Raw genomic sequence first — 14,856 nt, 5'->3', positions numbered from 1 at the left:
AGTCAGTTAAGAACAAACTTTTATTTACAATGGCGGCCTACCGGGGAACAGTGGGTTTAACTGCCTTGTTCAGGGGCGGAACGACAGATTTTTACCTTGTCAGCTCGGGGATTCGATCCAGCAACCTTTCGGTTACTTGCCCAACGCTCTAACCACTAGGCTACCTGTTGCTAGGCTACCTGTCGCTAGGCTACCTGTCGCTAGGCTACCTGTCGCTAGGCTACCTGTAGCTAGGCTACCTGTCGCTAGGCTACCTACAACACTCTAACCGCTAGGCTTGTTTGAATAATGGTTTATAAATGCATGTAAAATGGTCATAAGGCAAGCTCTTGTTCCATCATGTCACCTTGCAGGGGTTTCCCTGTTGAGGAACATCCTCACAGTTGGATGGGAAGCATCATGTCACCTTGCAGGGGTTTCCCTGTTGAGGAACATCCTCACCGTTGGATGGGATGCATCATGTCACCTTGCAGGGGTTTCCCTGTTGAGGAACATCCTCACCGTTGGATGGGATGCATCATGCCACCTTGCAGGGGTTTCCCTGTTGAGGAACATCCTCACCGTTGGATGGGATGCATCATGTCACCTTGCAGGGGTTTCCCTGTTGAGGAACATCCTCACAGTTGGATGGGAGGCATCATGTCACCTTGCAGGGGTTTCCCTGTTGAGGAACATCCTCACCGTTGGATGGGAGGCATCATGTCACCTTGCAGGGGTTTCCCTGTTGAGGAACATCCTCACTGTTGGATGGGAGGCATCATGTCACCTTGCAGGGGTTTCCCTGTTGAGGAACATCCTCACCGTTGGATGGGAAGCATCATGTCACCTTGCAGGGGTTTCCCTGTTGAGGAACATCCTCACCGTTGGATGGGAGGCATCATGTCACCTTGCAGGGGTTTCCCTGTTGAGGAACATCCTCACCGTTGGATGGGAAGCATCATGTCACCTTGCAGGGGTTTCCCTGTTGAGGAACATCCTCACCGTTGGATGGGAAGCATCATGTCACCTTGCAGGGGTTTCCCTGTTGAGGAACATCCTCACCGTTGGATGGGATGCATCATGTCACCTTGCAGGGGTTTCCCTGTTGAGGAACATCCTCACCGTTGGATGGGATGCATCATGTCACCTTGCAGGGGTTTCCCTGTTGAGGAACATCCTCACCGTTGGATGGGAGGCATCATGTCACCTTGCAGGGGTTTCCCTGTTGAGGAACATCCTCACCGTTGGATGGGAGGCATCATGTCACCTTGCAGGGGTTTCCCTGTTGAGGAACATCCTCACCGTTGGATGGGAGGCATCATGTCACCTTGCAGGGGTTTCCCTGTTGAGGAACATCCTCACCGTTGGATGGGAGGCATCATGTCACCTTGCAGGGGTTTCCCTGTTGAGGAACATCCTCACCGTTGGATGGGAGGCATCATGTCACCTTGCAGGGGTTTCCCTGTTGAGGAACATCCTCACCGTTGGATGGGAGGCATCATGTCACCTTGCAGGGGTTTCCCTGTTGAGGAACATCCTCACCGTTGGATGGGAGGCATCATGTCACCTTGCAGGGGTTTCCCTGTTGAGGAACATCCTCACCGTTGGATGGGAGGCATCATGTCACCTTGCAGGGGTTTCCCTGTTGAGGAACATCCTCACCGTTGGATGGGATGCATCATGTCACCTTGCAGGGGTTTCCCTGTTGAGGAACATCCTCACCGTTGGATGGGAAGCATCATGTCACCTTGCAGGGGTTTCCCTGTTGAGGAACATCCTCACCGTTGGATGGGATGCATCATGTCACCTTGCAGGGGTTTCCCTGTTGAGGAACATCCTCACCGTTGGATGGGATGCATCATGTCACCTTGCAGGGGTTTCCCTGTTGAGGAACATCCTCACCGTTGGATGGGAGGCATCATGTCACCTTGCAGGGGTTTCCCTGTTGAGGAACATCCTCACTGTTGGATGGGAAGCATCATGTCACCTTGCAGGGGTTTCCCTGTTGAGGAACATCCTCACTGTTGGATGGGAAGCATCATGTCACCTTGCAGGGGTTTCCCTGTTGAGGAACATCCTCACTGTTGGATGGGAAGCATCATGTCACCTTGCAGGGGTTTCCCTGTTGAGGAACATCCTCACCGTTGGATGGGAAGCATCATGTCACCTTGCAGGGGTTTCCCTGTTGAGGAACATCCTCACCGTTGGATGGGAGGCATCATGTCACCTTGCAGGGGTTTCCCTGTTGAGGAACATCCTCACCGTTGGATGGGAAGCATCATGTCACCTTGCAGGGGTTTCCCTGTTGAGGAACATCCTCACCGTTGGATGGGATGCACTGGAGAAATTATTTATTCATCCCAGGAATCAAGGCATCAAGGCATCGGGTTGTGACCAAAACCTCCGTCCACCTAAACAGTTTCTTCCCCCGGGCTGTGACCCAAACCTCCCACATCCTGAACAGTTTCTTCCCCCGGGCTGTGACCCAAACCTCCCACATCCTGAACAGGTTCTTCCCCTGGGCTGTGACCAAAACCTCCGTCCACCTAAACAGGTTCTTCCCCCGGGCTGTGACCAAAACCTCCGTCCACCTAAACAGTTTCTTCCCCTCTGGGCTGTGACCAAAACCTCCGTCCACCAAAACAGTTTCTTCCCCCAGGTTGTGACCAAAACCTCCCACATCCTGAACAGGTTCCCCGGGCTGTGACCATATACCCATCGTATACCCACTGTGTATTTGTATATCTGCTCATTCTCCTATAGCTCTGTGATCCATTTACCTGGTAGTACACACTGAGTGGACAAAACATTAGGAACACCATGACACAGACTGACCAGGTGAATTCAGGTGAAAGCTCTGATTCCGTATTGATGCCACATGTTAAATCCACAACTTTCTTATTGATTTTATTTAACCTTTATTTAACTAGGCAAGTCAGTTAAGAACAAATTTATTTACAAAGACGGCCTACCAATCAGTGTAGATGAAGGGGAGGAGACGGCCTACCAATCAGTGTAGATGAAGGGGAGGAGACGGGTTAAAGAAGGACAATTGAGACATGGATTGTGTATGTGTGACATTCAGAGGGTGAACGGACAAGACAAAATATTGAAGTGCCTTTGAACAGGGTATGGTAGTAGGCGCCAGGAGCACCGGTTAGTGTCAAGAACTGCAAAGCTGTTTGGTTTTTCCACACTCAACAGTCTCCCGTGTGTATCCAGAATGGTCCACCACCCAAAGGACATCCGGCCAACTTGACACTGTGGGGAAGCGTTGGAGTCAACATGGACCAGCATCCCTGTGGAACGCTTTCAACACCTTGTAGAGTCCATGACCCGACGAATTGAGGCTCCTCCCCCTCTCCCTCCCTAGTCCTTCTATCCTCCGTCTGTCACACTCCCTCTCTCTCTGTCCATCTCCCCCTCTCTCTCTGTCCCTCTCCCCCTCTCCTCCCTCTCTCTCTGTCCCTCTCCCCCTCTCCTCCCTCTCTCTCTGTCCCTCTCCCCCTCTCCTCCCTCTCTCTCTGTCCCTCTCCCCCTCTCCTCCCTCTCTCTCTGTCCCTCTCCCCCTCTCCTCCCTCTCTCTCTGTCCCTCTCCCCCTCTCCTCCCTCTCTCTCTGTCCCTCTCCCCCTCTCCTCCCTCTCTCTCTGTCCCTCTTCTACCTCTTTCCCTGCCTCTCTCCCCCTCTCCTCCCTCCCTCCCTCTCTCTCTGTCCCTCTCCCCCTCTCCTCCCTCTCTCTCTGTCCCTCTTCTACCTCTTTCCCTGCCTCTCTCCCCCTCTCCTCCCTCTCCTCCGTCCCTCCATCTCTTCCTCTCTCTCTGTCCCTCTTCTACCTCTTTCCCTGCCTCTCTCCCCCTCTCCATCTCTTCCTCTCCTCCGTATCCCTCTTCTACCTCCCTCCCTCTCGTCCCTTCCTCTCTTCCTCTCCTCCCTCTCTTCCTCTCCTCCGTCCCTCTCTTCCTCCCTCCCTCTCTTCCTCCCTCCCTCTCCTCCCTCTCTTCCTCTCCTCCATCCCCCTCTTCCTCCATCCCTCTCTTCCTCTCCTCCATCCCCATCTCCTCCCCCTTTCCTCCCTCCCTGTCCTCCATCTCTTCCTCTCTCTCTTCCTCTCATCCCTCCCTTCCTCTCTCTCCCTCTTCCCTCTATCCGTCCATCCCTCTCCTCTCTCCGTCAAGTTGCCTTGCCGATGATGAGGATACTCATGAGGAAGACCATGATGAAGAAGATCCACATGAAGAACCGGTCCATCACCTTGGCAACCTTCTTCCACTCCGCCCCTTTAGCACACGTCGCCCGTTGCTCCCGGAAACAGTTGGCGATGTACTGGATGTTATACACCACCTAGAAGAGAGGGATGGGGAGGAGAGTGAGGATAGTGAGTAGAGTGAGTAGAGTGAGTAGAGTGAGTAGAGTGAGTGAGTAGGTGAGTAGAGTGAGTAGAGTGAGTGAGTAGAGTGAGTGAGTGAGTGAGTGAGTGAGTGAAGGAGGGAGGGAGGGAGGGAGGGAGGGAGGGAGGGGAAGGAGAGAGAGAGGAAGGAGAGAGGGAGGGAGAGGAAGGAGAGGAAGGAGAGAGCGAGGGAGGGAGAGGAAGGAGAGAGCGAGGGAGGGAGGGAGGGAGGGAGGGAGGGAGGGAGGGAGGGAGGGAGGGAGGGAGGGAGGGAGGGAGGGAGGGAGGGAGGGTGCGAGAGAGAAGGAGGAAGGGACGGAGAAAGGAATGGGGAGGGAGAGATGAGAAACAGTTTGAAATGTATTAGATAATATACAACACCTAGAAGAGAGGGATGGGGAGGAGAGAGAGAGAGGAGGGAGGGAGAGAGAGGGGAGGAGAGGGAGAGAGCGAGAGGAGGAGAGGGAGGGAGAGAGAGGGGAGGAGGAGAGGGAGGGAGAGAGAGAGAGGAGGCACAGCTTGATAAATCCTGACTGTGTGATCCAGTGGGCATTAGTCACCTGTTTGTGGTGTGGGCAGGGGCAGGAGCAGGCGCAGGCCGGGTCCGAGGCTGGGCTGAGGTGCTTCTCCTTGGGGTAAGGCAGCGGCTCATTCAGCCCACCATTCTGGAGATTCCCTGGAGGCGGGGCCTGATAGTCCAACTCCTCTGTCCCGATGTGGTGGTATCGTCTCAGGGGCTCCCTCTTCTCCTCGCCCCCTTCCCCCTTGGAGGTCTGGCTCGGGTTGCTGTGATGGTTCTGGTTACTACGGTTACTGTAACGATCGTCGCGGTGACCGCCGTTAGCGTAGCGACTGTTGTCGAGGTGATTTTGATGTGTGCTGTGGTGGTTTTGGAGGTGCCCATTGCCATACTGGTACGGACCGAGGCGATGGCAGTCGTCTTGGTAACAGCCGTCATGGTAGAGGTCGTCGTGGTAATGGTTCCGTGCCAGGGCGGAGTTGCCCGACATTGGTTCCTCGCTGTAAAGAGGTGTTCTCTCGCTCTCCGGTGTCGTGCAGTTCTCCCCCACCTCGTACACAAACAGGATCTTAGACATGTAGTCGATGATGAGTACCTGGGAACACACACACACAGTGACACAGAGCTACAGACTTTGGCCCAGTGAGGAACAGGCCTGGCCTACCTTGGCCCAGTGAGGAACAGGCTGGGCCTACCTTGGCCCAGTGAGGAACAGGCTTGGCCTACCTTGGCCCAGTGAGGAACAGGCTTGGCCTACCTTGGCCCAGTGAGGAACAGGCTTGGCCTACCTTGGCCCAGTGAGGAACAGGCTTGGCCTACCTTGGCCCAGTGAGGAACAGGCCTGGCCTACCTTGGCCCAGAGAGGAACAGGCTTGGCCTACCTTGGCCCAGTGAGGAACAGGCTTGGCCTACCTTGGCCCAGTGAGGAACAGGCCTGGCCTACCTTGGCCCAGTGAGGAACAGGCTTGGCCTACCTTGGCCCAGCGAGGAACAGGCTTGGCCTACCTTGGCCCAGCGAGGAACAGGCTTGGCCTACCTTGGTCCAGCGAGGAACAGGCCTGGCCTACCTTGGCCCAGCGAGGAACAGGCTTGGCCTACCTTGGCCCAGTGAGGAACAGGCTTGGCCTACCTTGGCCCAGCGAGGAACAGGCTTGGCCTACCTTGGCCCAGCGAGGAACAGGCTTGGCCTACCTTGGCCCAGCGAGGAACAGGCTTGGCCTACCTTGGCCCAGTGAGGAACAGGCTTGGCCTACCTTGGCCCAGTGAGGAACAGGCTTGGCCTACCTTGGCCCAGCGAGGAACAGGCTTGGCCTACCTTGGCCCAGCGAGGAACAGGCTTGGCCTACCTTGGCCCAGCGAGGAACAGGCTTGGCCTACCTTGGCCCAGCGAGGAACAGGCCTGGCCTACCTTGGCCCAGCGAGGAACAGGCTTGGCCTACCTTGGCCCAGTGAGGAACAGGCTTGGCCTACCTTGGCCCAGTGAGGAACAGGCTTGGCCTACCTTGGCCCAGCGAGGAACAGGCCTGGCCTACCTTGGCCCAGTGAGGAACAGGCTTGGCCTACCTTGGCCCAGTGAGGAACAGGCTTGGCCTACCTTGGCCCAGTGAGGAACAGGCTTGGCCTACCTTGGCCCAGTGAGGAACAGGCCTGGCCTACCTTGGCCCAGTGAGGAACAGGCTTGGCCTACCTTGGCCCAGTGAGGAACAGGCCTGCCCTACCTTGGCCCAGTGAGGAACAGGCCTGGCCTACCTTGGCCCAGTGAGGAACAGGCTTGCCCTACCTTGGCCCAGTGAGGAACAGGCTTGGCCTACCTTGGCCCAGTGAGGAACAGGCTTGGCCTACCTTGGCCCAGTGAGGAACAGGCTTGGCCTACCTTGGCCCAGCGAGGAACAGGCTTGGCCTACCTTGGCCCAGTAAGGAACAGGCTTGGCCTACCTTGGCCCAGCGAGGAACAGGCTTGGCCTACCTTGGCCCAGTGAGGAACAGGCCTGGTCTACCTTGGCCCAGTGAGGAACAGGCTTGGCCTACCTTGGCCCAGTGAGGAACAGGCCTGGCCTACCTTGGCCCAGTGAGGAACAGGCTTGGCCTACCTTGGCCCAGTGAGGAACAGGCCTGGTCTACCTTGGCCCAGTGAGGAACAGGCTTGGCCTACCTTGGCCCAGTGAGGAACAGGCCTGGCCTACCTTGGCCCAGTGAGGAACAGGCCTGGTCTACCTTGGCCCAGTGAGGAACAGGCTTGGCCTACCTTGGCCCAGTGAGGAACAGGCTTGGCCTACCTTGGCCCAGCGAGGAACAGGCCTGGCCTACCTTGGCCCAGTGAGGAACAGGCTTGGCCTACCTTGGCCCAGTGAGGAACAGGCTTGGCCTACCTTGGCCCAGTGAGGAACAGGCTTGGCCTACCTTGGCCCAGCGAGGAACAGGCCTGGCCTACCTTGGCCCAGTGAGGAACAGGCTTGGCCTACCTTGGCCCAGTGAGGAACAGGCTTGGCCTCTGCACCACAGAAATGGATGTTCATGATGAAGATGGTCAGAGATGTAGAGGCCGTGATCATCGTCATCGTCGCTATGTAGTACTTCCCTGGAACACACACACACACACACACACACACACACACACACACACACACACACACACACACACACACACACACACACACACACACACACACACACACACACACACACACACACACACACACACAGACACACACACACACCACACACACACACACACACACAGTTAGTATACTCTCTGAGGCATCATATTATCACCTATATAGGGAACACTCTCTGAGGCATCATATTATCACCTATATAGGGAACACTCTCTGAGGGAGGCATCATATTATCACCTATATAGGGAACACTCTCAGAGGCATCATATTATCACCTATATAGGGAACACTCTCTGAGGGAGGCATCATATTATCACCTATATAGGGAACACTCTCAGAGGCATCATATTATCACCTATATAGGGAACACTCTCTGAGGCATCATATTATCACCTATATAGGGAACACTCTCTGAGGGAGGCATGCTCTCTGCCACCATCAGCTGGAAGACAGTGAGGGCCAGTAAAACAGTCACGCCCAGGGAAACCTTCTCTCCTGAGTCAGCGGGCAGGTAGAAACCCAGAGGGGCTGGAACAACACAAACAAACAAACAACAATAAATAATATGACCAACAACACACTGTAAACAACAACAATAAACAATACAATAACAACAACAATAAATAATATGACCAACAACACAATGTAAACAACAACAATAAACAATACAATAACAACAACACAAACAAACAGCAATAAATAATATGACCAACAATACAATGTAAACAACAACAATAAACAATACAACAACAACAAAACCAACAACAGCCATAAATAATATGACCAACAACACAATGTAAACAACAACAATAAACAATACAATAGCAACAAAACAAACAACAACAATAAATAATATGACCAACAACACACTGTAAACAACAACAATAAACAATATAATAACAACAAAACAAACAACAACAATACAATTAGCCACAAACCCAGCGAAGCTAGAACAGTACAAACAAACAACAGCAATAAATAATATGACCAACAATACAATGTAAACAACAATAAACAATACAATAACAACAATTAGCCACAAACCCAGCGGAGCTAGAACAGTACAAACAACAGTCACCACAGAATCTTGCAGGTCCTCTCAACGGCACCATGAATGTTCCATAGAGATGGATAGAGGGGTCTATCGCCCCAAAGCCTGCTTTAGCACCATGAACGTACCATAGAGATGGATAGAGTGGTCTAATCGCCCCAAAGCCTGCTTTAGCACCATGAACGTACCATAGAGATGGATAGAGGGGTCTATCGCCCCAAAGCCTGCTTTAGCACCATGAACGTATCATAGAGATGGATAGAGGGGTCTATCGCCCCAAAGCCTGCTTTAGCACCATGAACGTATCATAGAGATGGATAGAGGGGTCTATCGCCCCAAAGCCTGCTTTAGCACCATGAACGTACCATAGAGATGGATAGAGGGGTCTATCGCCCCAAAGCCTGCTTTAGCACCATGAACGTATCATAGAGATGGATAGAGGGGTCTATCGCCCCAAAGCCTGCTTTAGCACCATGAACGTACCATAGAGATGGATAGAGGGGTCTATCGCCCCAAAGCCTGCTTTAGCACCATGAACGTATCATAGAGATGGATAGAGGGGTCTATCGCCCCAAAGCCTGCTTTAGCACCATGAACGTACCATAGAGATGGATAGAGTGGTCTAATCGCCCCAAAGCCTGCTTTAGCACCATGAACGTACCATAGAGATGGATAGAGGGGTCTATCGCCCCAAAGCCTGCTTTAGCACCATGAACGTACCATAGAGATGGATAGAGGGGTCTATCGCCCCAAAGCCTGCTTTAGCACCATTAACGTATCATAGAGATGGATAGAGGGGTCTATCGCCCCAAAGCCTGCTTTAGCAATTACTACTACTAATACCAAAATAACTATTACTAGTAATACATTTAATAATACAAACACTAATAATAATAACAATAACAATAACAATAATGACAACAATTATAATAACAACAACAATAATAACAATAACAACAATAATAATAACAATAACAATAACAATGATACATTTAACAATGATAACAATATTAATAATAACACTAATAATAATAACAATAATAATAACAACAATAATAATAATAACAACAACAATAATAACAATGATAAATTTAACAATGATAACAATAATAACACTAATAATAATAACAATTTTAATAACAATGCCAATAATAATAATAATAATAACAATAATAATAATAACAATAATAACAACAATAATAATAATAACAACAACAATAATAATAACAATGACAATAACAATAATAACAATGATACATTTAACAATGATAACAATATTAATAATAACACTAATAATAATAAAAAATAATAACAATAACGACAACAATAATAATAACAACAACAATAATAATAACAACGACAATAATAATAACAATGACAATAACAATGATAAATTTAACAATGATAACAATAATAACACTAATAATAATAACAATTTTAATGACAATAATAATAATAACAACAATAATAAGAAGAACAATAAGAACAACAACAATAATTACAATAATACCAACAATGACAATAATAATAGACAATAATAAATATAATAATAATAATAACACCAACAATACAATGACAATAATAATAATAAATAATAATAACAATAATACCAACAATGACAATAATAATAAACAATAATAAATATAATAATAATAATAACACCAACAATACAATGACAATAATAATAATAAATAATAATAACAATAATAATAACAATAATATCAATAAGAATAATAACAATAACAATAACAATAACAATAATAACGACAACAATACAATGACAATAATAATAAGAACAATCAGAACAATAATAACAACAATAATAATAATAACAATAATACCAACAATGACAATAATAATAATAAAAAATATAATAAGAATAATAACAACGACAATACAATGACAATAATAATAATAAATAATAATAATAACAAAAATAACAACAATATCAAAACTTCATAGGGATAGGGGGCAGCATTTCGACTTTGAACAAATTGCGTGCCCAAACGAAATTTCCTCTTACTCTGTCCCAGAAGGTAATACATGCATATTATTATTACTATTGTATAGAAAACACTCTGAAGTTTCTAAAACTGTTTGAATTATTTCTGTAAGTATAACAGAACTCATTTGGCAGACAAAAACCTGAGAAGAGGTCAAAACAGGAAATGAGAACTCGATTTTCAAAACAGTGTCAAATGAGACCCCTTCTAGTTATGGCTGAACAAACACTGCCTAGGGCTTCCACTAGATGTCACCGTCTTTAGATTTTAGTCTTATGATTCTACTATAACGGAGGGGCTCAGAAGAGCTGTTTCAGTGAGTGGTCGTCAGATTTTTCTGTCAGGATTTGCCCGCGAGGGAGAAGCTCTTTCCAAAGCTCTTTCTACAGACAATGAAATTCTCCGGTTGGATCCTTATTGATGATTAATGTAAAACACATCCTAAATATGGATATGCAAACATCATTTGACCTGTTTCTACGACCTGTAACGGAACTTTTTGAGTTTTTGCCTGGAGGGATTGCTCGTGCGTCATGAAAATGGATTCGTGGGCTGAACATGCTAACAACAAGTGGCTAAATGATGGGCTTTATGGAACTTTTCAGTCATTTATTGTCGATTTGGGAATCCTGGGAGTGCCTTCTGATGAAGTTATTCGAAGGTAAGTGCATATTTATAGTGTTTTTGTTGCTTTTGTTGACGCCAAAATAGTGACTATTTCTTTGGCTGGTTGGGGCTCTGGGCGCCGTTCTCAGATTAATATTTTTCCGTCAAGTTTATTTTGAAATCTGACACAGCGGTTGCATAGAGGATAAGTTTATCTTTAATTATGTGAATAACACTTGCATCTTTTATCAATGTTTATTATGAGTATTTCTGCAAAATCACCAGATGTTTTGGAATCAACATTACTGCACATAACGCGCCAATGTAAACTGAGATTTTTTTTATATATATATATGCACATTATCGAACAAAACATAAATGTATTGTGTAACATGATGTTATATGACTCATCTGATGAAGATTTTCCAAGGTTAGTGAATAATTCTATCTCTATTTGTGGGTTTTGTATAAGCTACCTGTGCTGTGAAAGAAATGTCTGTGCTTTTTTGGATTTGGTGGTGAGCTAATATAAATATACGTGGTGTTTTCGCTGTAAAACATTTAAAAAATCGGACATGTTGGCTGGATTCACAAGATGTTTATCTTTCATTTGCTGTATTGGACTTGTTAATGTGTGAAAGTTAAATATTTCAAAAAAATATTTTTGAATTTCGCGCGCTGCCTTTTCAGTGGAATGTGAGGGGGGGTTCTGCTAGCGGAACCCCGGGGCTAGACAGGTTTAATAATATCAATAACAATACAATGACAATAATAATATTAACAACAATAATATCAACAACAACAATAATAATAATGAGGCTAGTGATAATAGTACCCAGGAAGGAGATGAGGAAGCAGGGCAGCAGCAGATTGAAGATATAGAAGAGAGACCGTCTCTTCAGGTGGAGGGTGTAGGTGATGTCAGGATAAGGGTCTGAGCAGCAGCCGTACATGATGACGTTCCGGACCGCCGGCATCCCGTGACACTCCCACTCCACGTTCTCCACAAAGTCTGACAGGTCCCCGCTGTCCATCCCCATGGCAATGTCCACCTGGAGACACACAATATACACACTGTCCATCCCCGTGGCAATGTCCACCTGGAGACACACAATATACACACTGTCCATCCCCATGGCAATGTCCACCTGGAGACACACAATATACACACTGTCCATCCCCGTGGCAATGTCCACCTGGAGACACACAATATACACACTGTCCATCCCCATGGCAATGTCCACCTGGAGACACACAATATACACACTGTCCATCCCCGTGGCAATGTCCACCTGGAGACACACTGTATACACACTGTCCATCCCCATGGCAATGTCCACCTGGAGACACATAATATACACACTGTCCATCCCCATGGCAATGTCCACCTGGAGACACACAATATACACACTGTCCATCCCCATGGCAATGTCCACCTGGAGACACACAATATACACACTGTCCATCCCCATGGCAATGTCCACCTGGAGACACAGTATACACACACACACACACACACACAGTATACACACACACAGCGTAGCTAATGTCTGTTCAAATCAAATCAAATTGTATTTGTCACATACACATATTTAGTAGTTGTTATTGCGGATGTAGTGAAATGCTTGTGTTCCTATCTCCAACAGCACAGTAATATCTAACAAGACCCAACAATACACAACATTACACACATCTAAAAGTAAATATTTTTATTTTTATTTTAAGAATGTGAAATGTCAGAATAATAGTAGAGAGAATGATTTATTTCAGCTTTAATTTCTTTCATCACATTCCCAGTGGGTCAGATGTTTACATACACTGAATTAGTATTTGGTAGCATTGCCTTTAAATTGTTTAACTTGGGTCAAATGTTTCGGGTAGCCTTCCACAAGCTTCCCATAATAAATTGGGTGAATTTTGTCCCATTCCTCCTGACAGAGCTGGTGTAACTGAGTCAGGTTTGTCGGCCTCCTTGCTCGCACACGCTTTTTCAGTTCTGCCCACATGTAACGATTTTCCTCCTCTTCAGACGAGGAGTATGAAGGATCGGACCAATGTGCAGCGTGGTAAGTGTCCATTTTAATTTATTAAAACTGAACACTAAAAAATACAAAATAACAAAGTGAATGATACAAACGAAAATCGAAACAGTCCCGAAAGGTGCAAACACAAAACAGGAAACAACCACCCACCAAAACACAAAGGTAAACAGACTACCTAAATATGGCTCCCAATCAAAGACAACGCCTGACACCTGCCTCTGATTGGGAACCATACTAGGCCAAACACATAGAAATATAACCATAGAACAAAACATAGAAAAACAACATAGAATGCCCACCCAACTCACGCCCTGACCAAACTAAAATAAAGACATAACAAAGGAACTAAGGTCAGAACGTGACAGCACTAATGTTCTATGGGTTTGAGGTCAGGGCTTTGTGATTGGCCACTCCAATACCTTGACTTTGTTGTCCTTAAGCCATTTGGCCACAACTTTGGAAGTATGCTTTGGGTCATTGTCCATTTGGAAGACCCATTTGTGACCAAACTTTAACTTCCTGACTGATGTCTTGAGATGTTGCTTCAATATATCCACGTAATTTTCCTTCCTCATGATGCCATCTATTTTGTGAAGTGCACCAGACCCTCCTGCAGCAAAGCACCCCCACAACATGATGCCTCCACCCCCGTGCTTCCCGGTTGGGATGGTGTTCTTTGGCTTGTAAGCCTCGCACTTTTTCCTCCAAACATAACGATGGTCATTATGGCCAAACAGTTCTATTTTTGTTTCATCAGACCAGAGGACATTTCTCCAAAAAGTACAATCTTTGTCCCCATATGCAGTTGCAAACCGTAGTCTGTCTTTTTTTATGGCAGTTTTGGAGCAGTGGCTTCTTCCTTGCTGAGCGGCCTTTCAGGTTATGTCAATATAGGACTCGGAGGATGAACCAGACTTGTGGAGGACATTTCACATTCTTAAAATAAAGTGGTGATCCTAACTGACCTAAGACAGGGATTTTTTACTACGATTAAATGTCAGGAATTGTGAAAAATTGAGTTTAAATGTATTTGGTTAAGGTGTATGAAATGGGTTAATTTGCTGCCTGCCTGCCTGCCTGCCTGCCTGCCTGCCTGTACCTGGTTGCCGTTGTATGTCCAGGACCCAAACGTGAGGTTACACCACTGCCAGTCGAAGGGAAAGTAGGAGACGTCCACAACACAGGAGCTCTTGGTGATGGCCGGCATGTCCCAGGTTATCTCTCCATTGTAACGTAACACCACGTTGGTCTCTGCTGGACCAGAGGCTTCCTCATCAGCCCTACACACACAGACACACAGACATAGACACACAGACATAGACACACACATACACACACAGAAACACACAGACATAGAGACACACAGAGACATAGAGACACACAGAGACAGAGACACACAGAGACAGAGACACACAGAGACAGAGACAGAGACACACAGACACACACAGAGACACACAGAGACAAAGACACACAGAGACAGAGACAGCGACACACAGACACACACAGAGACATACAGAGACACACAGACAGACAGAGACACACACAGAGACACACAGACACACACAGAGACACACAGACATAGAGACACACAGAGACAGAGACAGCGACACACAGACACACACAGAGACACACAGAGACAGAGACACACACA

The 14,856-nt window shown here is 47.3% G+C and overlaps 1 protein-coding gene across 4 annotated transcripts in view; it reads right to left on the bottom strand.

Annotated features, from left to right (window-relative positions):
* Positions 1-3,779: 3,779 nt before the first annotated feature.
* The window catches only part of chrna9a (cholinergic receptor, nicotinic, alpha 9a), a 23,496-nt gene continuing 12,419 nt past the window's right edge, over positions 3,780-14,856 (bottom strand). The window contains exons 3-8 of one of the 4 annotated variants that reach the window (XM_071408438.1): positions 14,305-14,485; positions 11,999-12,263; positions 7,897-8,031; positions 7,351-7,466; positions 4,929-5,483; positions 3,780-4,322 (exon numbers count right to left, since the gene is read on the bottom strand). In XM_071408438.1, the coding sequence (XP_071264539.1) occupies positions 4,152-4,322; positions 4,929-5,483; positions 7,351-7,466; positions 7,897-8,031; positions 11,999-12,263; positions 14,305-14,485 (1,423 nt within the window). In that variant the 3' untranslated portion in view covers positions 3,780-4,151. The remainder of the gene's footprint in view (positions 4,323-4,928; positions 5,484-7,350; positions 7,467-7,896; positions 8,032-11,998; positions 12,264-14,304; positions 14,486-14,856) is intronic. The other 3 variants (XM_071408434.1, XM_071408436.1, XM_071408437.1) reach the window with 3 other exon arrangements.

The sequence above is a fragment of the Salvelinus alpinus genome, chromosome 6 (genome assembly GCF_045679555.1).
Source record: "Salvelinus alpinus chromosome 6, SLU_Salpinus.1, whole genome shotgun sequence".
Taxonomy (NCBI): Eukaryota; Metazoa; Chordata; class Actinopteri; order Salmoniformes; family Salmonidae; genus Salvelinus; species Salvelinus alpinus.
This window is presented reverse-complemented; position numbering and strand designations above follow the sequence as displayed.